This window comes from Trachemys scripta, chromosome 20 (assembly GCF_013100865.1).
Source record: "Trachemys scripta elegans isolate TJP31775 chromosome 20, CAS_Tse_1.0, whole genome shotgun sequence".
NCBI lineage: Eukaryota > Metazoa > Chordata > Testudines > Emydidae > Trachemys > Trachemys scripta.
Window position 1 is genome coordinate 11,921,752 of NC_048317.1, and position 27,596 is coordinate 11,949,347.

General features: G+C 50.8%; 1 protein-coding gene across 6 annotated transcripts in view; it reads right to left on the reverse strand.

Moving 5' to 3' along the window:
- Positions 1–6,883: 6,883 nt before the first annotated feature.
- CATSPER4 (cation channel sperm associated 4) overlaps positions 6,884–27,596 on the reverse strand; it is a 32,689-nt gene continuing 11,976 nt past the window's right edge. For 2 of the 6 annotated variants that reach the window (XM_034753877.1, XM_034753878.1), the window contains exons 3-12: positions 24,125–24,208; positions 22,145–22,288; positions 19,545–19,646; positions 17,604–17,701; positions 13,897–14,017; positions 12,873–13,006; positions 11,933–12,125; positions 9,975–10,189; positions 8,510–8,672; positions 6,884–8,220 (exon numbers count right to left, since the gene is read on the reverse strand). In XM_034753877.1, the coding sequence (XP_034609768.1) occupies positions 8,104–8,220; positions 8,510–8,672; positions 9,975–10,189; positions 11,933–12,125; positions 12,873–13,006; positions 13,897–14,017; positions 17,604–17,701; positions 19,545–19,646; positions 22,145–22,288; positions 24,125–24,193 (1,356 nt within the window). In that variant the 5' untranslated portion in view covers positions 24,194–24,208 and the 3' untranslated portion in view covers positions 6,884–8,103. Of the gene's footprint in view, positions 8,221–8,509; positions 8,673–9,974; positions 10,190–11,932; positions 12,126–12,872; positions 13,007–13,896; positions 14,018–17,603; positions 17,702–19,544; positions 19,647–22,144; positions 22,289–22,919; positions 23,032–24,124; positions 24,209–24,591; positions 27,461–27,596 lie in introns of those variants that run through there. The other 4 variants (XM_034753876.1, XM_034753880.1, XM_034753875.1 and 1 more) reach the window with 3 other exon arrangements.

Sequence of the window (27,596 nt, forward strand, 5' to 3'; positions counted from 1 at the left end):
GGGCTCAGGAAACTATTGCAATGCAAATTGACAGGGGCCGCTCTAATTATAGGCAAGCTATGTAGCTGCCTAGGTTGGCCGATTACTGGGCAGCTGCCTAGGGCACCCAGACCAAATGCTGAGTGGCAGTGCAACCCCCTGCACCAGGTCCCAATGCCACTGCCTCAAATTTGGCCCAGCCACCCCTTTGTTGTGACGGAGGGGCAGTCGGACCAAATCTGAGCGAGTTGGAGGCAGCCCACTGAAGAGTTGCCTAGATCAGCAGAGTGTGTTGAGAAGCGTCTGCAAATAGAAACTAATAATCAGTCGCATGCCATGGTGAGCTCATATGTCTCAAGAACATAAAGCAGAAACCCTGGAGAGCAGATTAATGTGGCCTTATGTGGTAAGGAAGGCAACTGGGTTTGACCCGAACACCTATTTATTGTTATTCTGTGATGAACAGTTTATGCTGCACAGCCCTAGCTGTCCCTTGAGTAGGGCAAATCAGGGCAACCGCTCCAGGCCCCACACTTTGGGGGGCCCCGTGGGCCAGTGCGATTGGCCAGCGCAGTCGGTCCCGGAAGAGACAAACCCGTCACTTCCGCCCCGGGCCCCGCACCCCCCTAGAGATGGCCCTGGTTGTGGGCTAGTTTAAATTAGTGGGTCTCAATCTTTTCCATACTGGGCCATAAGTGCTGGAACTTGGGATGCTGGAATTGGCTCTCAACACCCCCACTATACAAATTGTTCCAGGCCTCCTGCCCTGGGCTCCCCTTTTCTGCACCAGGACACCCACGCACACACAATCCTCTCCCATTTAGCCTCTTTGTTCTGTGCTTGTACAGCTCCTAGTACAATGGGGTGCTGATCCAATATAAACAGAAATAGCCAAGACAACCCTCACATTTAGCAATATACGTAGAGTGGAGTTGTCTTCAACTTCTGACACCTGTTCCTGACCCCTGGGTTGAGAAGCCCTGGCTTAGGTACTAGGTCTCCTATGCTGTCTGGCTAATGCACTTCTCCATGCAGACACAAGTCACATGGATCTTTTAATTTTTGCTGGAAACAACATAGGAATAAAATATTCTATCCCCCCACAGGAGATGGTTCCTAATTACTTGTGGGTGCCCAAGTGAGCAGGCTAGGAATTGTCCCCGGTCATTAGTGATGTAAGTGATGCTTTGGTCCCTATCTTTCCCATTTGCTGTTTTCGGTCTGATTGATTGTTTCTTCGGGGAGTCTTTGTTATTTAAGGTTTCAGAGTAGCAGCCGTGTTAGTCTGTATCCTCAAAAAGAACAAGAGTACTTGTGGCACCTTAGGGTACGTCTATACTTACCTCCGGGTTCGGCGGTAAGCAATTGATCTTCTAGGATTGATTTATCGTGTCTTGTCTAGACACGATAAATCGATCCCGGAAGTGCTTGCCGTCGACACCGGTACTCCTGCTCCACGAGAGGAGTACGCGGAGTCGACGGGGGAGCCTGCCTGCCACGTGTGGACCTGCGGTAAGTACCTTGTAGTTCGAACTAAGATACTTCGACTTCAGCTACGTTATTCACGTAGCTGAAGTTGCGTATCTTAGTTCGAACTGGGCGGTTAGTGTGGACCAGCCCTTAGAGACTAACAAATTTATTTGAGCATAAGCTTTCGTGGGCTACAGCCCACTTCTTTGGATGCATAGAATGTGACATATAGTGAGGAGATACATATACATACAGAACATGAAAAGGTGGGAGTTGCCCTACCCACTCTAAGAGGCTAATTAATTAAGATGAGCAGGAGAAAAAAACTTTTGTAGTGATAATCAAGATGGCCCATTTCAGACAGTTTGACAAGAAGATGTGAGGAATGGCTGAGCCATTACACACATTGAATGTATTTCCCCATGATAAGTATCCTCCCACCTTTTCATGTTCTCTGTATGTGTATATATATCTCCTTACTATATGTTTCATTCTATGCATCCGATGAAGTGGGCTGTAGCCCACGAAATCTTATGCCCAAATAAATTTGTTAGTCTCTAAGGTGCCACAAGTACTCCTGTTCTTTGTGTTATTTAAAACTTTCAGGAAGGATTTTTAGGGTTGTTTTAGCTTCAGGGGAACATAAAGGTTTGGCAAAGTGTGTGTCTAAAAAGCCTCTATTATGTATCATTTCAGTAAAGATGGAATAAATATTATTTCTATTACAGTAACATCTAGAGACCCAAACTGACATCTGTGCCCTAATGTACTGGGAGCTCTACAGACATGCTAAAAAAAAAAAGTCCCTGCCTTCAAGTGTTTGGGAGCGCAGAGGGGGAAGTGACTTGCCTGAGGTCAGCAGCAGATGGAGGAATAGATCCCAAGTTTCTTGCTGCCAAAGCCTGTGCCCTAGCCATTAGAGACACCAATTTCCCAGGCAGATGGATCAGCTGTGCCTGAGGTATGGGCCAATGTCTCACCACTGCCCTCTACCGGCTGGCACTCAAAAATCTGCCCATTTGAAGTCATTTCACCCTGCACTGGCTGGGCCAGAAGGCAACATTTCAAACCCAAGTGCCTAAAACTGGTCTCCTAAATCCTAAACAGAAGACTGATTTGTAGAGGTCCCAGCCCCGCAGTGAGGTCAGGAGATCACCATCAAAGCTTCTGCCCATTATGAGACAGCTAGATTTGACAAATTTGGCTATAAACTAGTGTAGCAAATGGAGAGTCTTGGTTAGTTCAAAGAGAAAAAGGCTTGTGTCCCCTCCCCAAACCAGGCCAGCGAATGGGACATTCTCTGTCCCCTCTGTCCGTGATCAAGCCAAATGTCATTACTCTCATTCCCATTCAGGTAGGGGGAATGGACCACTTTTCCACAGGCAGCTAGATTTCAAATTTGACTATCTTACGAGGTGACATGATTGTCCCAAGTTTCAGACTGCGGTCTTCTTCGCGCCTGCCTGGACTGTAAGCTCTTTGGGGTAGAGCCTGTCTCTTTGGCCTGGTCTACACAAGAAAATTAGGTCGGCATAACCACGTCACTCAGGGGTATGAAAAACCGAAGTCCTCGTGCAGCCAGCACTGGGTCATTGGAAAAATTAATCCATCATCCTAGCTCCTGGCTCTCAGGGAGATGGATTCCCTACACCAACGGCAGAACCCCTCCCATCACTGCAGGTCGTGTCTACAATGAAGGACGACAGTGGCCCAGCTGCGTCCCTTGTTGTGTTGGAAGCCCTTTGTGTGTGTAGAGCACCTACTGCAATGAGGCCTGTGGCAGGGTGCCATCTTTAGAGCACACCCTCTTATGGCCCCGAACCCTCAGTTCCCTCCTAGGTCTCCCACCAATTTTTGCACAGTCCGGAGTACTTAAAACAACAGTCCCCTTTGTAGCGAGTCTAATTCTTCATAACCAAGTCCTTTCCACCATGATGTCTCTGCTGGAGTGAGGTCTTCCAACCATCCTCACCACTTGGAGACCAAAGTCAAACCAGCTCAGGCCTTTTCCCTCTGGGCTGGCAGAGGTAGGAAGTCCTTCTCCTGCTAGCAACTCTCTCGCTATGAAGGAAGAGGCAGATTATACCTGTCCTCTTTCCCAGAACTTGTCCTGTTGGCTGAGAGAGAGCAGAGCTTTGTCCCACCCTACAGCACAAGTCTCCTGGTCCCAGGCCCTTAAAGAAATAGAAACTTGGATTTTCCCCCAGACACTAGTACCCTGGGACCACTTTCTCTCTCCCAGCATCTGTTTTTGCCATTTCCTAGGCCCCTCAGCTGCTCTAGAACTTCCAGAACACAAGGTTCCAGAAGATCCCCGCGATCCCTTATAGGGGACAATACACCATTACAGGGCCCTGATCTCGCCTGGAACCTCTAGACACTAATGTAATAGAAATAATAATCATGTTGCTGCTGTGATTGTCTAAAGATATTATCTGCAGCCTGCTTGATAACTTTGTGCCAGGGTGTCTCGTTTTGACTCTCCAGTTTTCAGTAGGTCTGATGCTGAACTCTTTGCAGTGTTGTTGTGATCGGGTTGGTTCCAGGATATTAGAGAGACAAGATCGGTGGGAAACACCTTGTATTTCTAAGTACATTTCCCAGGATGGAAGAAGAGCTCAGTGTCAGCTCAAAAGCTGGTCTCTCTCACCAACAGAAGTCCGTCCAATAAAAGAGATTCCTTCCCGCATCTTGTCTCTCTGATTCTGAACTGCTCTTATATGGTTAGGCCAAGATTTTCAAAGGAACAGGGGGGGAGTTGAGTGTCTAACTCCCCTAGGTTTCTTTGAAAAGCTTAACCATAATTTTGCCCTCACTTTAAACTACATTAAAATGCCCCTGCCACCATCCACCTGAGACAGCAAGTCTGGGCCGAGATTCTGGATAATAACGTCGCCCCTTTGGCCCACAATGCCTTGCAGGGTCATTCCCAATAGGATGAAAAATGGCTGATAAGAATCAGGTCTATTCTTGGTGTGATCTTGTCCGTCTACAACAAAACTGTAACCAAAGCCTTGTTTCCTTGAATCCAACAACTGCAGGCAGGTTCCTTGCTCAGAAATCCCCAGGTCTACCGCTCCAGCAAGTTCTGTGCTCAAGATTTTCCATCCCTGCTCAGTTTCTTCTCATTCTCATACTCTCATCTCCTTCTCCTGGCTTTCCCTGCCAATACACATGCAAGCCTGCATCCAATACCCTAGCCAGGGAACCCTTCAGCCCACATGGCTTAGCTCTGACCTGCCAACATGCGGCCTATTACCTTGGGCAGTAGCCCCTTCGACCCCAGCTATTTTTACTACACAAAGGGGTTTGATTGCTCCTTGTGTGGAGCCTGAAAGAAAGGGTATCCCCACTGGCTTCAGTGAGGTCTGTGATTGTCTTTGGGCTGGAGACCTTCCTCCTCCATTGGCATCTTACAGAATAACACTCATTAAATGTAAGTAAAAATTCTAATACTCACATGTCAATCTGACAAATGTCCATCCGGTTTGACATCGAGATGTGATAGCTCTTCTCTCATCCTTCACTAACCCCGCCCACTCTGGCCGTCCATCTCCAAGCAAGTAGAGAATGGTTTGAGGTGGCTGGAAAGTGTCTACACTTGGGACCATTAGCCTCCGATGTGCATAGGCTTGTTACCATTCTGTTCACTGTTTTCCCCACTGGAGTGCTACAGGACAAACAAGGAGATTTCCATCCCGCGCAATAGCTCTTGAAAGGCAGGGGGCCTAGGGATTAGGGGCTTTGTTAGACATTCGTGTGCGCTGCCATTCGTTGTGGATCTGGGTATTTCAGAGTAACGTTAGCACCGACTTCCTCACCCAACACCTGTGCAAAGCAGACTAGCAGATTGTGCATCTGTCGACAGCCGCATCGCACAGAGGCCTGCAAGGTGCTGAGTGCTCTCAACTTTTCAGGGTCAGGGGCTGGAGTGATCAATGTCTCTAATCTCCCACCCGCCTGGAACAGCTCTGTGTTTGACTTAAGGGCCTGGCTACCGTGCTTGATTGCAGCTCATTAGACATACAAAAACTAGCTTTAATCTAGCTAGCATGAGCGCCCGTAGCTGTGACGCCGTGTCCGAAACCCAGCCGACGCCGGGTAATTACTCACACGGCTAGCCCCCACAAAAGCCCGTGCTGCCCCGGTTCTGCTAGATTAAAGCTATTTTAGATACGTCTACACAAGCTGTGGTCATACTGTGATGGGATCCCCGGGGTGCAGCCCGGGACTGTGGGACTGCTGTGTCCCCTGAATTCTCTCCAGCCGGGGCTGTCTCTCACAATGCCTTGCTAGTGACCAGCAGCAAACCCCTCCAGGCGCTGTGATCACTCAGCACAACACCATGCGGAGCCCCACACCCAGCTGGATTGCATGAACGCTCCCAGAGCCACTCATGAATCACACAGAGAAAGGCACCAGAGCTAAATCCCCCCAGCTCCCAGCACTGTCCCTCAGGAATATACCATCTTGTACTACTCAAGATGAGCAATGCAGACCTATTAATTGATTCACCACTTCATCACTGGAAAGTGGATATACACCAGCCTTCGCAAAACCTGAGCAGATTTGCCACACACTTCATACAAACTCACTGGTAAAGATAAACAGTTAAACAAATGTATTGACTACAAAAGATAGATTTGAAGTGACTATAAGTGTTAGACAGAAAGTCAGCGTTAGTTACCAAAAGAAAAGAAAATATAAGCACGCAGTCTAAACTCTCAACCCTATTAGACTTGGCAACATGTAGATTAAGCCGTTTTTCTCACCCCCTGGACATTGCCGTCCTTAATATACAGATCTGTCCCTTAAATCTGGGCCAGTCTCCAGTCTTGTTCAGTGTCCTTGTTGCTTGCAGCATAGGTGGGTGAAGGAGAAAGGCCCAGCATGTGGCAACTGTGTTCTGTTTTATAGCCTCAGTCCCATGAAGTTGGGGAGCACAAGGCCAGGCATGTCTGGGGGGCATTGCTGAGTCCCCAGGCAACGTTGAGCAATTTCCCTGATGTGGCCTCATGCAGGTGGGTTACTGAATTGTAGCTCCCTTGGTGGACAATGGCTGGTGATGGGTTGTATCACCTTGCCCGGGCGTTGGTTACTTTCCTTGCTGTTGCCTCTGGGGAGCTAATATCTGGCTGCTTCCCCAACTTACAGCATGTTTTAGTGACAACCATACAACACAATTCTCATCACTTCGTATGCATTAATGATACACATCTATGGATAGAGAAATGACTTTCAGCAGATCAGAGCCTTTACCCTGATACCTCACACGGCCTGCTTTATATGTAAGATCACGATGATATAAACATGAGGAATATGGGGGTTACAGGACGCTCCCCCAAGCTATAGAATGTCACACCTACCCTGTGACTGCAGTGTAGACATCCTTGAGACTCAAACACTGAACAAGGTGAAATGGGAACACAACGGCTTCAGAAACACAGCTCAATGCTCTTTATTATGATCATTCATCCGAGACCAGCACAAGCGTCACAGCTGATCGACACAAGCCACGGATTTCTTGACGAGTATTCGTCTCAAATACGCTGGCAGCCGCTACAGCTGCTTTCCCCCGACACTGCTCATTTTAACGCGAGGCTACAGGAGTGCTGGAGTCCAACGAACATGGGATCAGATACAGCTGCAGCAGAGCAATCGCCTTCTGCCCCTGGAGTCTGGAGAGCGCTGGGTGGGAAGCGCAGAGGTGAGACGGAGCACCTCCTGCCTTTGGGAAGTCAAACGATCCCATCCAGGAGACACGTCAGCACCTCACTGGGTTGTGTCCCTCACCGTCATGAGCAGCCAAGGTAGGGAACATGGTCCAGAACTTGATAATGGGTATTAAAAGTGGGAAATAATGTCATCAGCCCTTTTCCACGCACTGCACAGGGCAGGGCCTGTGCAACTAGTCCTGGACTTCCAGGTAGCTGCCTGTCGGTAGAGTCTCAAGGAGGCATCAGCCAGGACAACGTGATGGACACATCTTCTGCTCCACCACACATTTTCCAGATTTAGACATTGCATCCGGTCCTGACGCTGCAAGAGAAGCCCCTTTTACGGGCACAAGCATGAACACCCAGTGCTTCATCCTGCATCCCTGCTCTTACCACCTGGACAGCTCTGTTCTCACCTGTGCAAAGGTACCCAAAGGTGATTTCCCCTGAGACTTACACAGACACATGCCCAGGGGCGCTGGGACAGAGGGTGGGAGCCGATGCTCTGACCACAGGCGCGGGCTGTGCAGCAACTCTTCTTTCCCTGATGTTCTTTGCTTTGTGCTTTGGAGGCAACAAACCATGAATATTCTGACATGGTCTCCATCCAAGAGACAGTCCAGGCCATATCAGAGTCATCCCAATGCACACAGTAAACATGATAGACCTGGCATTAATCCAAGCCACCCCTGTCTCCTGCCACTCCTCCAGGTCTGGCTTTGTCCGTCTAGAAGCTGGTATTTCATGGCGCGTGCTCCTTGGAGCTCTGATCCCTCGTCCACACTCGCTCCTCGGCATCCCAAAGACAGAAGCGTCTCCTCAGCCAAGCAAATAAATCCGCCTCTGTTACAAAGGAAGCATTTACGCCGCAGCTCCACGGTTGCACGGTCCAGGGGAAGATTCCCACTCACAGCTCCATGGTCCCGCTCCGGCACGGCTAAGGAAGGACTGACTGGTTAAGAAGAGACTGGCGTCGGGCTTTCAAGAAGGCCATCTTCACTGCCCCCTTGTGGTACCCTGATGACGTGACATCCTGTGGGTCAATCATGTTCGCCTACCGAAGGGAGAAAGAACAAGGCTGATGAGCAAGGGCCAGTTCTACCCTGGCGCAGAAAACAGCTTTTACACCTGCAGCCCCTTGCCCTCCTCCAAGAGATTTGGGATCTCATGCTAGCTGCACATTTAGTGCAAAGGGGCCAAGGTACTTTCAACGGCAGCTGAAATCAGTCGGCGCCGGGGGCGCATAGCCCCTGAACAGGGAGTGAAATTCACCCCTGGGTAGAGAGACAGCACAAGGCGTAGGCACCACTGACACCAGCTGAGGATCGGGCTCTATACTGTACCTTCTCCAGAGTCATCAGCGTGGACAGGATATCTCCAGACCTGCCAGCAGCCACCTCGTTGCTAAGCAGGCCGTCAGAGATGTTAGTGTTCTGGATGTTTCGCAGCACTCTCTCCTCCTCCTGTTCTTTATTGAACGCGATGGACCTCACCTCCTTGACTATTCTGTGGGGACCAAGCCGGGAAAGTAAGCAGTGAGCTTCTGCCAGCAAGTACATTCACCCCCCTGCGCCCCCAGTGCTTCTTCTGCAGCTCTGGGAACATCTGCTTCCACCACCAAACACACTCATCTCCAAGTCTCCACTGGAGGGCTTCCACCCCCCAAATGGCCTTGTCTTCCATTCTCCCGTCCTCCAGGCAGTAGGGAGTGGGGCTTTAAGACCACCACTTCAGATTCTCCTTCCCCAGGAAACTGCACCACCACATGCCTCCCAGCTCTCTTTCCTGGACCCCATGACAGTAAGGTTCAACCATTAAAGCAGTATGGTCCTGAACCACAGCCCACTGAAATTGCTGGGCGTCTTTCCACTGGGCTTTGGGTCAGGCCATCTCCTTCCAAACTTCATTTCCCAAGCCAGACGCTGATGTGTTGTCCCCTCCATGCTATTAACACCAAGAACTGTCACCCAAGAAGTTCTGCTCCAGAGGCCCCAAGCCTACAAGCTCCCCTCATCAAGTCCTAGTCAGCCAGGGGGCTAGATAATTTAGGAGATAGCAGTGGGGCCCACCGCCTCTACCTTGCAGGTCTGCATCCGTCCTAGGTCAGGAGTGACAGGGATGCCTGTAGGACATGAACTTGGTGGTCTCAGCACAGGTTTAGTGGAGAAGGGTCCAAAACGAACAGTGACCAGCATGCTGTGGGCCCCTGTTGGTAGTTTCAGTGAAGGAGCCTAGGACTTGATGGACCGTGGAGGCTGAATGCCCTAGAGGTGATCCCCAAGGTAAGGCTGAGGCATGATGGCAGAGGGCAGTTTGGGGAAGCTGTACCTATTCTGTTACTATATTCTTGCCCCAAGGTTACGATAGCGCATACCGCACTGCTGATAGCCCGTTCTTACACAGACAGCAAAACCACGAGCTGCTGTCATCCTCCAATTCTCTAATCATCCTAGGGCAAGGCTCTGAGCTTTGCCCTTTACCCACCAACTCTCTTCCCTGGGTTTCAAAGTCATGCTCTTCCACCAGTCCTCTCCTGCCACAGAACCCAAGCCATGGCACTTTCAAGGGTGTAATGTTAATACCTGAAGATCTGTCAACTGAGAGCCATGAGCCCCACCCAGCCACTCACAGGATCACGGACTCAGCGCTCCCACCACGGCACATAGGACTCCCTCTCTGGAGTCTGGGTGGCTGCATCTGCCCTGTGTTGCTTTGATGAAGTGAAATATAACTAAATTGATCCTGACCCTGCCCACCAGGGAGATCCCAAAGCCAGCACAGGAGAGGGGCGTGCGCGGAAGGACCTACGTGCTAAGCTCATCCCGGATCTCTTTGTATCGTTTCAGGTTCTCTTGAATCCCTTCCAAGATGAGACAGAAATCGTCACAGGTAGCTTCAGTCAGGTTGCCCAGGTTGCCGGAGATCAGCGGCATCTGGTGATGCGTCATGGGAGTATCCTGCATCACTGCTTTCAAATGCACCAAGTTCAGCTCCGGAGATGAGTTGTCATCCCCAACATTGAACTGAAGGAACATAAGAACGGCCAGACAGGGTCAGACCAAAGGTCCATCTAGCCCAGTATCCTGTCTTCCAACAGTGGCCAGTGCCAGGTGCCCCAGAGGGAATGAACAGAACAGGGAATCATCAAGTGATCCATCCTCTGTTGCCCCTGGAATTTTCCAATAGAAAATGCAGTTTCCACAAACATCAACATTTTCCACAGGAAAATGTCAATTTTGCTGAAATTTTTTTGATTTTGTCTGGAAAAATCCAAGTTGGTTCAACCCCAATCAGAGTATTTCATTTGACTGAACTGACCCCAAATTTTTCTTTTCACGCCAGCTGCAACATTAAACTGCACCTCCCTATTGTGGCGTATTCTCTCCAGCGGACTGGGCTCTTTGAGGGATGATAAGATGGACTCCCCTCTAAGCCAGCTGTGTGGTGCATCACAGGAATCACATGGTGCATCATCAGGCATTTAGTTCAGCCAGGGATCTGGCCAGTAGTGAAGAATGGGGGTATCAGGCGCCCGAAATATAAATCCCACAAAGCAATGCGCCACAATAGGGCACAGCAGTTTAATGTCAAACTGGCTTGAAATAAAGGGTTTTGAATTAGTTCAACGAACCAAAATTAGACGTTTCTCTTTCAGCCAGCTGAAGTGTTTAATTTCGATTGACAATGTCAAGCGGTAATTTTTCAGAACATTTCACCCCGAGCAGAGCGTCTGGGTTTCGACATGGCCTCGCGATTTGGGAATCAAGCAAATGTTGGCATCTCGGCATTTCCCCGGGACAGAAATTCCGGAACTTGGCTCAGCTCTGCTTGGTACCTTTGTTGATGAGCTCAGAGAAGGGAGTGGGTGGCGCTCAACCACTGCCATGCTGTCATAAGGGCACTTCCTGGTTGAAATTAACCCCTGTGCAGGTTCCAGGCACCATAGGAATGTCCCTAAGGGTATGTCTATGCTTAAAAAAAAAAAAAGGACCCGGGAGAGCAAGTCTCAGAGCCTGGGTCAACTGACTCAAGCTTGCGCTACAGGGCTAAAAACAGCTGTGTGTAGCCTTTCCCCCTCGGGCTGGACTCCAGGTTCTGAAACCCAGTGAAGTGGGAGGGTTTCAAACCCAAACTTGGTCATCTATACTGCTATTTTTAGCCCCCTGGCACAAGCTCCGGGAGCCTGAGTCAGGTGACCCGGGCTCTGAGATTCGCTGCCACTGGTCGTTTTTTCTTGTAGTGTAGACGTACCCTCAAGCCTCCAAAACAGATCTTCAGTGAAGTGCCTAGACCTCCTGTTGGCTCTCAGCACAGGAGTGCCATCCCCAATAGGAGACTGTAGTCCAGCTGGTCAAAAAAGGGGCTCCCTGGTCAGATTACACCTCCCATGATGCACCACAGGCTCCCCTTTTGGAGAGAAGAGGCAGTGCGTCATGGGAGATGTAGTCTGGCTGGAGAGCCCAACCCATAGAAGTGAATGGGAACATACAGCAACGGAACTACAACTCCCATGAGGCACCATGGCAGCATTTCCAAATGTTGATTTTGGGGCATTTGTATTTTGGTCTGTAGCTCACCCTAAAATACAGGATCTTTGAATTTTTTGAAGCTACAGTGCTTTGCTTTAATACTCTAGCGCCAGATCTTGAGGTTCTTCCTTCATCAATGTTCACACAGTCCTTACTCAGGTATAACTCCGAGTGGGAGCAAAACCTGAGCAAAAGCCTCAGGATTCAGCCATCACACTGGCTGCGCCGGGCACTTACCTTCCGGTCCACGAATTTGTCGGGGTGGAGGAGCTGGTCTCTTTTCTGCTTCTCCTCAGAGTAGGCGAGCATTGTCTGCTCCAGGTTTGACGTCACCACGGCCACCAGCAGGTTGGTGCAGATAAAGGCCCCGCCCGTGATGAAGATGAAAAAGTAAAGGGCACCCCCTATTTTCAGGGCGATCCCCTCTTCCCTGATGGAGATAGAAGGAATTCATTCATGGGGATGAGCAGCAGGGAGACTCTGCAAAACCTTCCTGTAAAGTCTTCAGAGACTTATGAAGAGGGGAACCCCACCCATCCCCCCTCTGTGCCCCAAATCAGGAGAAGGGGAGCAGTCCTGCCAATCTCCCTCTGAGCCCCAAGTAGGGGGAACCTCCCCCATTTCCCTTTCACCCCCCCTTATGGAAGGAAAAGCAGGCCATCCAAGGTCCCGCATGGGGGTCAGACTTCCCACTTCTCGGATCACAATTAAAGACCCTCTCAAATTGGCTTGAAATAATTAGGACAAAGGAAAGGGTTTGACTGCTGAGGCGTGCTTGTGTCTACATAACAATCCACCGCCATGGGTCACCAGCAGAGCCTGAACCCCAAATCTCTAGCATGAACGGCATCAGTTTCTACCACCTAAGCTAAAGGAGGGAAGTTGTTCGGTGGTACTTGTAGTAGGCTCTTATCCTCCGAGATGGAAGGAGCCCAAAGACCCACACTCGCTCTCCTAGCATGGATTACATTACCTGCTCGTGGGTGTGTTCGTGCGCACGCATTAGCTATCTCTGGGTGTGTCTGTGCATTGCGGGGAGGAGGAGAGCATTGTGCTGTTTGCGTGTGCATGTGTGTCAGTTGGGGTGCACTCCTCTTGCAAGAGTATGCTGTTGGGAGGGGCTTGTTCCCCTATGCTGGATGTGGGGGTGCGTCTGAAACCTAACAGGTTCACTCACTCAAAGATCTTATATATGTTTATCCAGCCGTCCTGCGTGAGGCAGATGAAGAGCGAATACAAAGATATCCCTAGATTTCCAAAGTGCATCGGGACCAGATTTCCAAAGAGTGTCACTCCGAACACTGAAAAGACCTGCAAAGAGACAGCGCTGGTCAGAAGCTCTGGCCAGCTCCCGCCCAAGACCCATGGTCAGCCTCAGCCAGCTAAAATGAGCAGCCGCATCCCCCCAAATCTACCATAAAACAAACCCTCGCAGACTATGGCTTGGAAGCAGGTGGGCGCTTCCGGAACTAGGTTCCTCTCTCTCTCTCCTTGAACTCTGTGCTTGTTCTAGGAGGATCCACACCCTTTCACCATCCAGCTGGTACCTTGCTCTACACACGGTAGAGTCCAAAGGCAGCTCAGAGATCCATAACCAGATCTCCCCATAGGCGCCAACTCCGTGGGTGCTCCAGGGCTGGAGCACCCACAGAAAAAAATTAGTGGGTGCTTAGCACCCACTGGCAGTCAGCTCCCCCTTCCCCTCCAGGGCCTCCCGCTCGCCGCCCACCAATCAACTCCTCCCCCTCCCTCCCGGCACCTCCCGCCTGCCGCGATCAGCTATTCCGGGGCATGCAGGAGGCGCTGGGAGGGAAGAGGGGATGGGACGGAACTGGGTGGGAAGAGGTGGGGCGGGGCTTGGGGGAAGAGGTGGAGCAGGGGCGGGGCTTGGGGGAAGGGGTGGAGCAGGGGCGGGGCCTGGGGGTGGAGCAGGGGCGGGGCACCTCTGGGGCAAGGAGGAAGGCAGCGCCTGTGGATCTCCTCCAGGTTACGATGAAGGCTCTTTGAGGCCGTTCACAAACGAGCCAGCTCCCACTGCTGTTTGTGAGAAGGCCCACTGTGGAGGGGAAAGGAACAGGGGGAAGTGGAACGAAAGGAGAAGAGGAACGACATAGAGGAGAAGAAGGGAAGTGGAAAGGGAAGGAAGGAGGGAGAACTCCAGTTTTATACCGGGCCCCACCCAAAGGGCTTGACTGTCTCACCAGCATGATGACAAAGAGCAGGGCCATGATATTGGCCATGTCTGGGATGGACTGTAGGATCACCCGGATCATCCTGGCCAACCCGCTGACTAGCATGCAGACCTGCATCAGCCTCATCACCCTGAGAGAGACAGAGGAGCATGAGCAGCTTGCGCCAGGAGGGAGATGATGCCAGGCCCACGTGACTTGGAAGAAAAACCGTTCGAAGAATCTTTCGGGGCTCCCAAACTCCAAGCAGCTCCTCCCACTGCTCAGCCCAGCAAGGACAGCCTAGCTCCACACCGGAGTAAGAGCAGAAATCTGCTAGCCAGGATTTCTGGATTCCACACCCAGCTCTGCCACTAAGGCCCGGTCGACACTCAAAAGTTAAGTCGACCTGCTACGTCGCTCAGGGGTGTGAAAAATCCACACCCCTGAGCGACGCAGTTAAGCCGACCTAACCCCCGGTGTAGACAGCGCTAGATCAATGGAAGAATTCTTCCCTTAACCTGGCTACCGCCTCAGGCAGGTGGATTAATTCCAGTGACAGTAATGAATCCTCCTGTCACGGTAGCAAGTGGCTATGCTGAAGCATTGCAGCTGGGCCGTTGTAGCGTTTCAAGTGTAGCCTCAACCGAATTTACTGTGGGACCTGGGACAAGTCAATAGGCCAACATTTCCACGAGGGGACTCCAAGTTTGCTTTAGACACCGGGGCTCGCAGTGCGGTGCTGGAGTCGCTGTGCCCTTTGTGAAAGTAGAATGAATTATACTGTAAAAGTAAAATGGATTAAAGAAATGCTGTATGTTCCTTTAAACAGGAATGAGGAATGTTGAGATAAAGTTGACAGGAAGAGAAACATTAAGGTATTGAACAATGGATCCACTTAAGCTGATGGTGGGACATTAACAGGAGATCGGTAAGAGTTAATAAGGAAATAAGATATGTGTGTCTAGCCCCACATAAACGTATCAGTTCTGCTCCCTTTGTCATCTTGTTAAGTTCGCGCCCTTTTTATCTGTATAAATAAGATAGTTTGGGCCTTGCATGGCACTCACATTATCTGGGTGTATTAGCAGAGCGCTTTTGCTAATAAACAGAGTGGTCTGACAAATTGTGAGTCCTGAGTCTGACTTTGACACCGTGATCATTTTCTTTTTTAGAGACCCACTTTGGTCTGGAGGGAGCGTAGGGTCCAATACTGGGACTCGGTTAGAACTGGGCAGGAAACGTTTTTTCTCTCTGGCTAATATTTTCAAGAGTTCCAAACTTTGTCCCATATAAAATCAGGATGAAACGTTGAAAACTCACCAATATTTGCAAAATGAAGAAACATTTTTTTCCCCACATAGGGTCAATCAAAACCTTTTTTTCCAATCATTTTGAAATAATTGGTTTTGATTTCAACCTTTTCTTTCCACCTCCTCTCTTTTTAAACTTTTTTTTCAGTCTAATTAGCTTAAATTCTGAAACAAAATGCTGTTCTGAACCAGAAAACTGGGCGTTTTCTTTCCGAAAACATTGAAACGAAACATTTGGACAATTCTGAAACGTTTCCTCAACAGTTTTATCAAGTCAGGAGATTCGCCAAACCCAACCCTGTTTTGCAAACAGTTTCTATCCTGACAAATTGGCCTGTTTTCCATTTTTCAAAAACAATTTGCCTCTGACTGGCTGTGCGACTCTGGGCAAGTTACTTCCTCGCTGTGTGCCTCAGTTTCCCTTCCCACCTTTTGTCTGACTTGTCTGTTTAGACTAAGCTTTTTGGGGCAGGGACTGTCTCAGAGGTGTGACTGCAGCATAGTAGACATACCTGAGCTAGCTTTGATTTAGCTATCTTCAGTAACGATAGCAGTGAATTGGCAACAGCACAGGTAATACTATGGGCTAGCCATTTGACTACATTTCCAAGGTCCTGAGTAGCAGTGTATAAACCAGTGGTTCTCAAACTTTTGTACTGGTGACCCCTTTCACGCAGCAAGCCTCTGAGTGCGACCTCCCCTTATAAATTAAAAACACTTTTTTATATATTTAACACCATTATAAATGCTGGAGTCAAAGCAGGGTTTGGGGTGGAGGCTGACAGCTCGCGACCCCCCAGGTAATAACCTGGCGACCCCCAGTTTGAGAACCCCTGGTATAAACCATGCTGCTGCAGCATCATTGCTGTTGTTACTGGAGGTAGCTAGATCTAAGCCAGTTGGGGTATGTTAGCCAATGTATGTACGTTAGGCATAGTATACACCAGGTTTGTAAGTATTATGTACACGGAATGAATATAAGTGTGGGGAAGTTAGGTTAAGTATTCTGCTCTTCCCACAATGCTGTTCACCCACGTCAGGTATCTCGCAACACTTTGCAAAGCCAAAGTCCGCTTTGGCATTAGAAAATAGGAAACCTGTCAAAGGCAAAATACTTTAATGTTCTACCTGGTTCGAGCTGGGGAAGTACTTTCACAGACCAATGCCAACGCAAAGAGAAGGAAAGTACAGAACGGCAAGTTAAGGAACAGGGTGGGTTGGATTTTAGTGACGTGTAAAAAGTTTTGCAACTTGGAAAATCGTCCTTTAAATGCTATTAGCTGAAACGCATATCTTGGAAGCACACCGGCTGTGGAAGGTGAACATTTAATAAAAATATATGGAGATATATCTATCTCACAGAACTGGAAGGGACCCTGAAAGTTCATTGAGTCCAGCCCCCTGCCTTCACTAGCAGGACCAAGTACTGATTTTGCCCCACATCCCTGGGTGGCCCCCTCAAGGAGGGAACTCACAACCCTGTCTTTAGCAGGCCAATGCGCAAACCACTGAGCTATCCCTCCCTCCCCTGCAAGGATTTGCTTTCTGGCAGGAGGGCACGTGTCTCTCCTTTCCATATTGTACTGTTTTTCTTGAGACAAGAAATTCGGCTAAGTTTGGCTATTTGGACTCTTGAACATTTTTAAGAACAAAACAGGTGTGTAGTCAAACAATTGGATCCACCTTTGAGCCAATAGGTACGTCTACACATGCTGCAGCTATACCTCTAACTCAGGGGTCTCAAAGTCCTGGCCCGTGGGCCATCTGCGGCCCGAGAAACTCCCCACTACGGCCTGCGGAGGAGAGACGCATGCAGACCCGCTGCCAGCCAGGTCTGCTGCAGGCTCCGCCCCCTGCAGCTCCGATTGGTCGGGGGAGAGGGACAGAGATACCATCACTAGTCGCCGGGCAGAGTCAGCCATGGAGGCAGCATGACTTTTTCCCCCTACAATGAATATAAACAAATCAAAATACCGAACACAACTATTTGATGCACACCTTGCTGCAATCCTGAAGGTTTCAACTGCTCAGTCACGGAGGCCAAACATCAACAAACTGACAGAACTGAAGCGTTGCCAGGTGTCTGGCCAACACTCAACACTCTCTGGCAGGTGAAGAATTGTATAAAGTTGTCGGACCGTTTTATTATTTCTAAGACATTCGAAATAAAAAATACAATATCCACATTGTCTTTTCTGAACACCATCTTCAGGGACATTATTGGCCCACTGGGAGGATTTGAGGACTGGCCCTGGCCCGAAGGTAAATTGAGTTTGAGACCCCTGCTCTAACTGCAGTGTAGACGCACCCTAGGAATATGTGCAGCACATGGCGGAAGGGGGCCTGATCTGTGTTTTACCAAGAGCTTGTCAACCAACAAATAACACCAGCATGACAAGCTTTAAGACAAAGTAGCCCTTTCCCTACCTGAGGGCCCAGAAAATTTTTTGGTTGTTCAGCACAGGGATGAAAGGCCCCACGCAGAGATATGCCACGATAAAAAAATTGATGACGTTCCAACCGTCCTGCGGAAGAGAAAACCCCACCCTGAGAAGCAGAGGACAAGCGTTCAAAGCAGGGCTGGTCAGCACAGGCCAATGAAACTGTAAGCTCCGGGGGCAGGGACTGTATTTTTGCACAGCACTTCGCACAACGGGGCCTTGAGCCCAGATTGGGGCCTCTAGGAGCTACCGTAATACATATAATACACGGTAATAATGAGAGAACGGAGGGAGGGGGTGCATCTCAGCTTGAAACCTGCCAATAAGAAAGGCCAGATCCTTAGCGGGTGTGAATCAGCATCGCGCCATTGAAATCAATGGGACAATTCTGTCTTATACCAGCTGAAGATCTGGCCCATAAAAACATCTCTGAAATCTGACTTTACCACTCACCGCCAGATCAAGAATGTGAAGGATTTTACATTCTATTCCCAGCTCAGTCGTAGTCTTACTACGTGATGTTGGACAGGACACTTACTCTCGCTGGGCCTCAGTTTCCCCGGTTGTTAAATGAGGTTAGTGCTCCTTACCCACCTTTCAGTATTCTGAGGTCCGATGGATGAAAAATATGCAGAGCCGGATTCTCTGCTGTCCTCCACCTGATGGAGTCCTTTACGTCAGTGCCAAGTGGATGTGCGACACCACTGACGCCAAGTGATAGTGCTGCCACACCCACTTTGCACTCCACAAACGACTACACAAGGTGCTGGACCATGGAGAATTGGGCCCTAGGTAAATAAGTGTCTAACTTTGAAACCTGGACTGGTTTTGTTTCTTTTAAAGCCAATTCTATTCCAGAAGGCCCTTAGCATGGCCCAGAGATGTTATTCATGGTTCCACACAGATATGAATAGCCCGTCAAGCATGCTTTTAGTCATTTAACTCTGAAAATCAATGGTAACATTCCCACTGACTTTAAGAGGAGAAGGAGCAGGCCCTTAATCTGTATTAGTTTTACTGCAAAGCATCTAAAACATATGCTCTCTATTATAATCAAGTAATAATCTGGCATATACTTAGTGCTTATATTGTTCCTTTCATCCCAAAGCATAATTAAGCCCCTTTGTTATAGATAAGGATTATTAGACCCAGACAGGGAAACTGAGTCACAGAGAGGCAAAGTAACTTGTCCAAGGTCCGAGTGATTTGATAGCCAAGAGTTGAACCCAGGAGTCCTCATTCCCAATTGGCTGCTTTAACCTCTGGACAGCACGTCCCCTGCTTTGGATACTTTGATTGATAGACCTGATCCAATCAAATATAGGGCGTTGGTTATTTTTGGCCTCTTAACAATGATCATGGACTGCAGCCGGCAGACTTTGGGCAGCAGCCGCTGCTGCGGCAGGGGGTCCGGGACTGCCAAAGCCGGAGGGAGCAGGCTAGGGAGCGATGTGGCAGCCCGGTGGCTTGGGGAGGAGGCGGCTCTGGGCTGGCAGGGGGGCGCGGGCGGGCAGTGATGTGGGGTGCGGCGGAGTGAGGCGGCGGGGCCCGCGGTTGCAGAGGACGCCCGCAGAGGTAGGTGCTAACGTGGCTGTGAGCAGCCTGTCCCCCCGCCGGGAGAAGAGTGTAAAAAAAAATTGGGGGGCACCACTTTTTGGCACCCCCAAATCTTGGCACCCTAGGCGGCCGCCTAGTTCACCTAGTGGTTACACCGGCCCTGCACGTTGCGGAACAGTGAGACCTATGCAAAGCCTGGCGGGGCAGCTTGGATAAGAGGAACAATTGGAGGAACAACATTGTAGGCTTTGGAGAGGGGCCTGGAAGAGTTGCAATGGGACCCTGGGAATGGGAATGGAGCAACAGAATAACAGGAATGTGGCTAATGGCCAGGAAATATTGGTTCTAACTGGCCGTGCTTAGCGCTCACCTTCCAGTACATCCAGAATCCATAGTACCAGTTGAGAAGCACCTCACAGGTAAGGACAGTCAAGACAATGTTATCTATGGCAGAGAACAACCCGTAGTATTTCTGCAATAGAAAATAGAAGAAAAAACAAACTCAGCCATGTCCCCTGGGGACTCTGCTTGTGTCTTGCTCACACTGTTCAACTGTGATCAAAACCAAAATCAGTCCTAGCTCTAGGTGAGGGCAGTTTCAGTTCAGCAAAGCGCTTAGGAGTGGGTGAATTCAATGGGGTTTACCCCCATACTGAAATTTCAGCACACACGTAAGTGCTTTGCTGAATAGGGAGGTGATTACTTACGTGCTTAAGTGGCTGGCTGAATCGGGGCTAGGAGGAGGGACGTGGACAGAGGGATGGGGATAATGGACAGAAGGAGAAAAGGTATAATGGAGAGACAAAGAAAAGTGCTGCAGTCTGCTGAAGAAAAAGTAATAGTAAAAGGAGGGGGCAAGAAAAAAATACAGGTGAGGAAAAACCTCTGGGGATAGGAAAGACAATAGATTAATTTTAAAAAAAGAAAAGAAATCACAGAACGAGTAAGAGGGTCAAAGCAACTTTTTTTTCCGTGAAAAACTTTGATTTTTTTTTGGGCAGAAATTCAAATGCCGAAATATTTGGGCTGAAAACTAAAATATTTGTGTTTGGAAATACTGCTATGTTGCCTCATGGTAGTTGTAGTTTCAGTGTCTCATGCTCCCATTTCTCCTCTATGGGACAGGTTCCTTGGTCAGACTACAGCTCCCATGATGCACCACAGTCTCCTCTCTTGGGGAGAGGAAGCAGTGCATCATGGGAGTGCCTGGCCATGATACATCATGAGAGATGTAGTCCAGCCAGAGAGAGCTTGGCCTATAGAGAAGAATGCGGATATGAGGAAACTGACTACTCAAGGAGATGACTGAGGAGATATCTGAGCCATTAGCGATTCATGAAAGTCAGGTGAGATTCCAGAGGACTGGAAAAAGACAAATATAGTGTCCATCTATAAAAAGGGGAATAAGGACAACCTGGGGAATTACAGACCAGTCAGCTTAACTTCAGTAACCAGAAAGATAATGAAGCAAATAATTAAGAAAACAATTTGCAGACACCTAGAAGATAATAAGGTGACAAGTAACAATTAGCATGGATTTGTCTAGAACTGAATATGGGGGGGGGGAAAGTTCACAGTGAAATCTACTCAGCGGTGGAATCATCTTCTTCTATGTCTGTATCGCATCTAGCACAAAGGGGCCCTGACCCTGGATTGGGGGTTCCTCGGTGCTGCCTCAATACAAATACATTTTCATAAACTAATTAAACGATCTACTTGCAGGTGCTCAGAAAATTCATCCAGTCCTCAAAGAGGCAGGGCCAGCTCTGGCTTTTTGGCCGCCCCAAGCAAAAAAAAAAAAAAAAACGGGGCGGCCAGAACGGCAAAGAAAAAAAAACAACTTGCGGCGCGGCTGGAGCACGGGTGCAGGGGGGGGGAGGGGGCGGAAGCGGGCGGGAGAGAGAGAGAAGGGGGCGGCCAGGGCTACAGCAGGGGCACTGCCACGCGGCCCCTCCCGCTGCGCTGCCGCCTGCCGCGAGGGCTCCGCTCCGGTCGGCGGGGAGGGAAGGAAGAGGACTGCCCTGCAGGGTGCTCTGGTTCTCCGCGCCACCGCCCCCTACAGGGCGGCCGGAGTGGAACAACAACAACAACAAAAAAGCGGCCGTGCCGCCCTAGGATTGGGCAGAACGCCGTCTCCAACAATCTGCCGCCCCAAGCACCAGCTTGCTCAGCTGGTGCCTGGAGCCGGCCCTGCAAAGAGGGAGTGGGGAGAACACGCTGCATTCTCCCTACATCACAGAGGCCTTGCTTGAAGTGCAAAACTCACTCAGCCTTAACTGGGAGACAGCGACCGGTGCTTCCAGACTAATGAAGGAATGGGAGCCATATCGCTCGGGAATTTGGAAAGCAACAAGCGTAATGCATGAGACAATGACTGGGAGGAAACAATCCTGCACTAGCTGGGGAATGAACTCATGGGGCCCAGATCCTCCGGTGCCACACAGCTGGCATGGGTAAATCACACCCCTGTGGGGAGATCCGCTTGTGGCATAGAGCCAGCGTGGCAGCTTCCCTCCAGGCTGCCAGGAGAAAGAGGACAGAGTCAGGCCGCTGTATTGGGCTGTTAATCGCTGACTTCATCTTAAGCACCCTGAAACTGAGGCACTGATTTGCACCCAGCCATCCCAGGATTAAGGGACCTCTGATCTGCCTTTACCCTCTCGCCCCCTTCTGAGCAAGGATTGGCTCACTGGGTCTTTTCTCTCTCTAATTGGCCTGGCCCATACGGTCTTTAGCAAAGCACTAAATAGAACCAGCATGGGGAGAAGAATAGGAGAAAAGGAAAAGGGGGAGCGGAAGCGTGGAAATGAAAATAGCTCTTTAGGGCAGCAGCTCTCACGACGTGTACGTACAGCACCTAGTGCAACAGGGCCCCGATCTCAGTCCCGAGGCGGCGGAGTCTGAACTTGTGGCTTTCCCTTTGCTCGGAGTTTGCTGCGTGTGGGACCGATTCAGACATTGCCAACGTACCTCTTCGACCTTCGTCTCCGTCCGGCTGGCGATGATGAGCGCGTTGCCGATGATGAGCACGGCCAGCGTGATTTTAAAGGCGGGATGGTTGAGAAACCTGCCCATGCACACCTTTGAGACAAACTCCTCCACGTCCCAGTTATCCTAGGGAGAAAACAGAGAGCTGCGTCACCGCCAGAGTGGAAGTGGGCCGAGCCAGCCGTCTGCAGGAAAAAAATTCCAGCCCCAGTTCTGAGCTCCTCCACTTTTCTATTGTGTTGCAAGTGGGGAGCAAAGGGGTGTGTGGAGGGAAATTCCATTTCACCAAGGGTTTCTAGTAGCAACGGAACCTGAAAATTTCAAAATTCTCCACAAGGGAAAAATCCCCATTAAAAGAAAAATCATTCTGGGTCGATCAAAACATTGTTGTTTCAGTTTCAACCTTTTTAAAATGTTGTATTGCAGAACTCTCCTTGTCAGAAACCAAGACGTGGCGGGACAAGGCTTAGCGGTCGGAGCAGTGAAAGACGGGCCTACTGGTTGGTGCGTTGGTAGTCGGTCTGGGAACTGGAGCCAGAGGTCAGAACCAAGAGTCAAAAGTGGGGTCAGAACAAGGCAAGAGTAAGGCTGGGAGATGGATTGGCGCAAGGGCAGGACTGGGAACGAGGCTGGAGCTGGTGCCAGAGCAGGCTGAGGCCTGTGGAGTCCCTCACCACTATCAGGCAGGGGACAGTTCCTCACCACACAGTGACGTTGGCCAGACTGGGCAACTCGGTCTCCTGTGAGGCTTATATACCTGCCCTGAGAGTCACCTGACCAGCTCCTGGCTTGCGGATTGGCTGGAGCCTCGCACAGGACTGACTCATCACCACATGAGGCTCAATCAGGCACTAGTTCAGGGATGACGCCTCACCACGTTATAGTAATATGATACAAAAAATGAAAATTCGTTTCCAAACAACAAATTGAAACACTTTTTTCATAAAAGGTCTGAACCTCCCCCACCCCGCCCCACCTCCTTCACCTCCCCCAGTTTTCTTCCGGTCTGAAACTCCAGCAAAACTGTCCCAGTGTGGACAGACTTGCATGTGCCGATGGAATACGGTTCGCTAAGTTTCTCCCACCAGCTCACCACAGTATAACCCCCGGGCTGACACACTGTGGTTCTTCTCTGCCCTCAAGTCGCTGGACCACATACAGGCTATAGAGTGTCATTCAATGGAGCTGCCTCTGTTTACTCAGGCACTAGGGGCTGCGAGCCAGAGGTTCTGGGTTCAATCCCCACAGACAGTGTCTCATCCTGGGGCCTCATGTCACAGCAGGAAGGCAATGGCCCAGTTCCCCAAAGAGCCCAGTATGTTAGGTGCTGAGCTCCTTTGAAAACCTGGCTCCAGCTGTGGGCACGTGAAGATGTAGCCTCACATGGTGAGTGAGCTCCCTTTGCCAGTGCCAATACAGGACGCTCTTCTAAAGAGAAAAGGATCAGGATAAAGGCCCGGATGCACCCAAGGACAGTGTCTTCTCCCGCAAACAGGCTCCTTGGCACATCCCAGCCCTTGTAAACTATGGAGATGCTCAACTTGCTGCCAACATCGAGCACTGAAACGGGAGGCAGTCTGGTGTAGGGGTTAGAGCAGGGCCCGGATGCTGGGAATCCTGGGTTCCATTCCCAGCTCTGCAACTGATGTGCTAAGTGACCTCGGCCAAGTCACTTTCCTTCCACTGGACCTCAGTTTCCCCATCTGTAAAATGGTGGTGTCCCACCTCTATTGGGGGTTGGAGCTCTGCAGGCAAAAGGGGCTAGAGACACAGATGATTAACCATCACCATGAGCTGTCAGAGCCACTTAACATGGCCTGCTCTCGCTGCTCCCCATCTCCCAGTCCTGCTCTCCCACATGTCTGTGGGCCCAATCCAGTGCAGCGGGCTTTGGATCCAGCCCCGAGAGAACCGCCTGGCAGCCACAGGCAGTGTCCCGCAGGGGAAGGGGGCAGCACGTACCTGGACGCATATGATGTCTCTGCAGTTGATCTTCATCTCTGCGTTCTTGGCTTCCTTCTCCTTGTGCATGGTGTGGCGCCTCCACTGGTAGGAGACATGTGGTCACACACGCCCTTCCCTCACCCCCAGCTTACCCCCACCACATCTTTGGGCCCCAGTCATCCTTCATGCCCACAAGCCCATCCTAGCTTGCCAGGGGTTACACACCCACCCCATCATGGGCTTCCCATGCACTGGGGGACAGGCCAGAGGGCAGGGGGGGCAGCGAGGCGGGGTCCAGCATGGGCTTCCAGCTGTGCACATCTGTAATGTGCAGGAAGAAGACACATCTGGAGGAGCAGGGCCTCTGTGGTCCCAGGCACAAGAGGGATGGTATGGGGGGTGAGGGCAAAGTGCTGGTCCCCAAGGGGGACGGGCTGCAAACCCCTCTGTCCCCCAGGCTGAGGGCGCCAGCCCCTTTCTCTCACCAGGCGGGACCTCTGATAAGCAGCCATTTCAGCTCCAGCATAGCGCCTCGGAGTTGCACCTCCTTGCCTGATGTCAGCCACCGGCATTATGACATCACAGTTCTAACCCAATGAAAGCCTCCTGCCGAGCATGTCATCACCGGCCTGCTCTCTCTGCGGTCACCGCTCCCTCCCATCACGGCAGGGGAGAGAGGAGCAAACCGGCTAGGGAGAGCGGTCAGACGCTGGGGATGGAGAGAGAAAGAGAGAGCCAGAAAAAAGAGCCAGAAACCAGGAGCAGGTCTGGAGAAGAGGGGAGCTGGGCAGGGGGAGCCGGAATCTGGTCTCATCCCCCGCCTTTTAAACCAAAGTAACTTCAGTGACTCAAGTGGAGTCACTCCTGATTGACCCCAGAGTAGAGGAGAGAAGAATTAGGTTCCTTGGAGGCCGCAGACTTTAGCACTGCTCTCTGCATTTTAGGCCTGCACTTCATACGGGTGGACCGGTATAACTTTGTCGGTTAGGGGATGGGACTTTTTCTGTTCTAGTTACAGCAGGAACTACCAGGGCCTAGGGTGGAGTTTACACTAGTATAAAGACACCTCAGGACAGTACAGCTTAGCCCCCTTCCCGCCCAGGAATAGCGATTCTGGGATAAGTACATTTATGCCAGCGTGACTGCGTCCACACTAGGGGACGTTGTACCACTAGAATGATCTCAGCGTGGGTGTGTGGACATGGCCGTAAGAAATGCTGCTGCTTTGGATATTAACACCAGGTAGAATGAGGCCCAAGCCTGAATCGCTGTCAATGCCGGTTTTTATTTGCTCCACTGAAACAAGGGAAACTTGCCAGGTGTTACTGCCATTACCCTAGTATCGGAGCACCTCACAATCTGTAACGTATTTATTCTCACAGCGCCCTGGGAGGTAGGGCGGTGCTGTTATCCCCATTGTAGAGATGGGGGAACTGAGGCACGGAGCAGCTAAGTGACTTGCCCGAGGTCACACAAGAAGTCTGTGGTACAACAGGGACTTGAACTCAGGTCTCCAAGTCCTAGACCACTGGGCCATCCTTCTCCTGCCATGAGTAACTTTTCTGGCTACTGTTTCATGCAACATCACACATGTCCTAAGATATTTACAAGGGTCTAGAAGGAGGCGGCTCTAGGATGGGATTATACAAGGTGATTAGGGAGGCTTTTGTTCCTTCTACCTGGTTTTATGAACACCAACCCCAAGCAACCAAAAACCATGAGTCATGTTCCCCCCTCCAAAAAAAATCATGAGATTGGCTTAAAAATCAGGAGTTTTTTTTAAATAATAATTGGGGTTCTTCTGATTTGCCTTCTGGTGAATGAAAGGGATGGAGGCTGATGGGGAGACAGAACGGGGCGGGGGTCTGAGGGTGGGGGGGAATGAACAGGGGACAGAGGCTTGTGGGACTGAGTGGGGGGACTGGTGGAGACTCAGTGGAGGACACATAGGACAGGGTCTGACAATGATCTGAGAAGGGGGTAATGGATGACAGGGGAGGGTGCCCCCGCCAGAGCTGTCAGCTAATGCACTTCACCAGCAATAAACCCACACCATTCAAAACATAATCATAATAAAGTTACGGGTCATATGCAAATATGCAAATCGTCTCCTGACATAATTTGCATTCAGTGGCACACGGGAGGCTTCCCCAAACTTGGCACTTTAGCATACTGACGAGGTCCCCACAGAAGGGCTGGAGCCCGCGGTCCTGCCCCTTTAGGATGTGACCATGCCAGATTCCTCACACCTGGCCAGAGATGTGGCTCAAGGAATACCAGGATGGTTCAACTGCTGACCCAGCCCCCTCCAACCTGCCCCCCTCCAGGTCTACCAGCATCCACGCCTCACCCCATGCCCGACTAGACCTCCAGTTCATAGACTCCACTCCCAGGACCCATAGGTGCTGGAACTAGGGGTGCTACCACACCCCCTGGCTTGAAGTGGTTTCCATTATATACATGGTTTACAGTTTGGTTCAATGGCTCTGAATCAGCACCCCCACTATACAAATTGTTCCAACACCCCTGCCAGGACCCGGTCCCCTGGGGGTGGTCGAACCTCTACCAGTAGGTCATTTTCCTCCATTTTCATTGTTCTGCCCGTAATCACGCCCTGCAATTGCACTTTTGTCCCACCAGAGGCCAGCGGAAGGCTGAGGAACAGGGCACGGCCGGTTCTCATCCCAGCCATGGTGGAAAGAGGGGACCGCATAGAGACCCACTCGCGCTGGGTTATTACCTTATCTAGTTCTTTTCCAGTGCGTTCACCACGGAACAGCAGAGGGAGGGGAAGGTGGGGGGTAGTTGTGCCAATTAGGGGGAACAAACGTCCCCTCTTTCCCTCCCCTCCCTAGTCTTTACACTTGCTCAAAGTTCCATTGGCCATGGAGCTGGGGGAGGTCCTGCTCCAACCACTTTTCAGCCGTGCTCCCGTAGTAACTCCGTCCAGCTGCTACCAGAGTAATCCAGAGCATTGCTCTGTGTGCATGGGCCCAATGCCACTGGAATGTCACCCGTCCTCCCCTCCGTACAGATGGAGGGTGGCCAGGCCACACTGCGGTGAGTGGTGTTGCGACCTGGTGCATGGGCTGACAATGCCCCTCCGATTTGGCCCCGCTACCCTCCATCCAGACAGAGTTGCGGCCGGGCAAAACGGCGCTCCGACCTGGCCGACGAAGAGTCTGGTCCTGGATGGTGAAGCGCAGGGGAGTCTGCCAAGAACTTGACCCCTGGTGGCACTGGTTCATGTGCTGTGTGGGTAAGAGAGAGCGGAGACTCCCCAGCCAAAGGAAATCGGGGGTGTCCCCCCCCGCAGCAGCTCCCCACCCGGGGAGCCGTGCAGCAGCTCCCCACCCCAGCTCACCTCTGCTCCGCCTCCTCCCCGAGCACGCCACCCCTGCTCTAATTCTCCTCCCCTCCCAGGCTTGCGGCGCCAAACAGCTGATTGGCGCTGCAAGCCTGGGCGGCGGGAGAAGTGGAGCGGCGACCG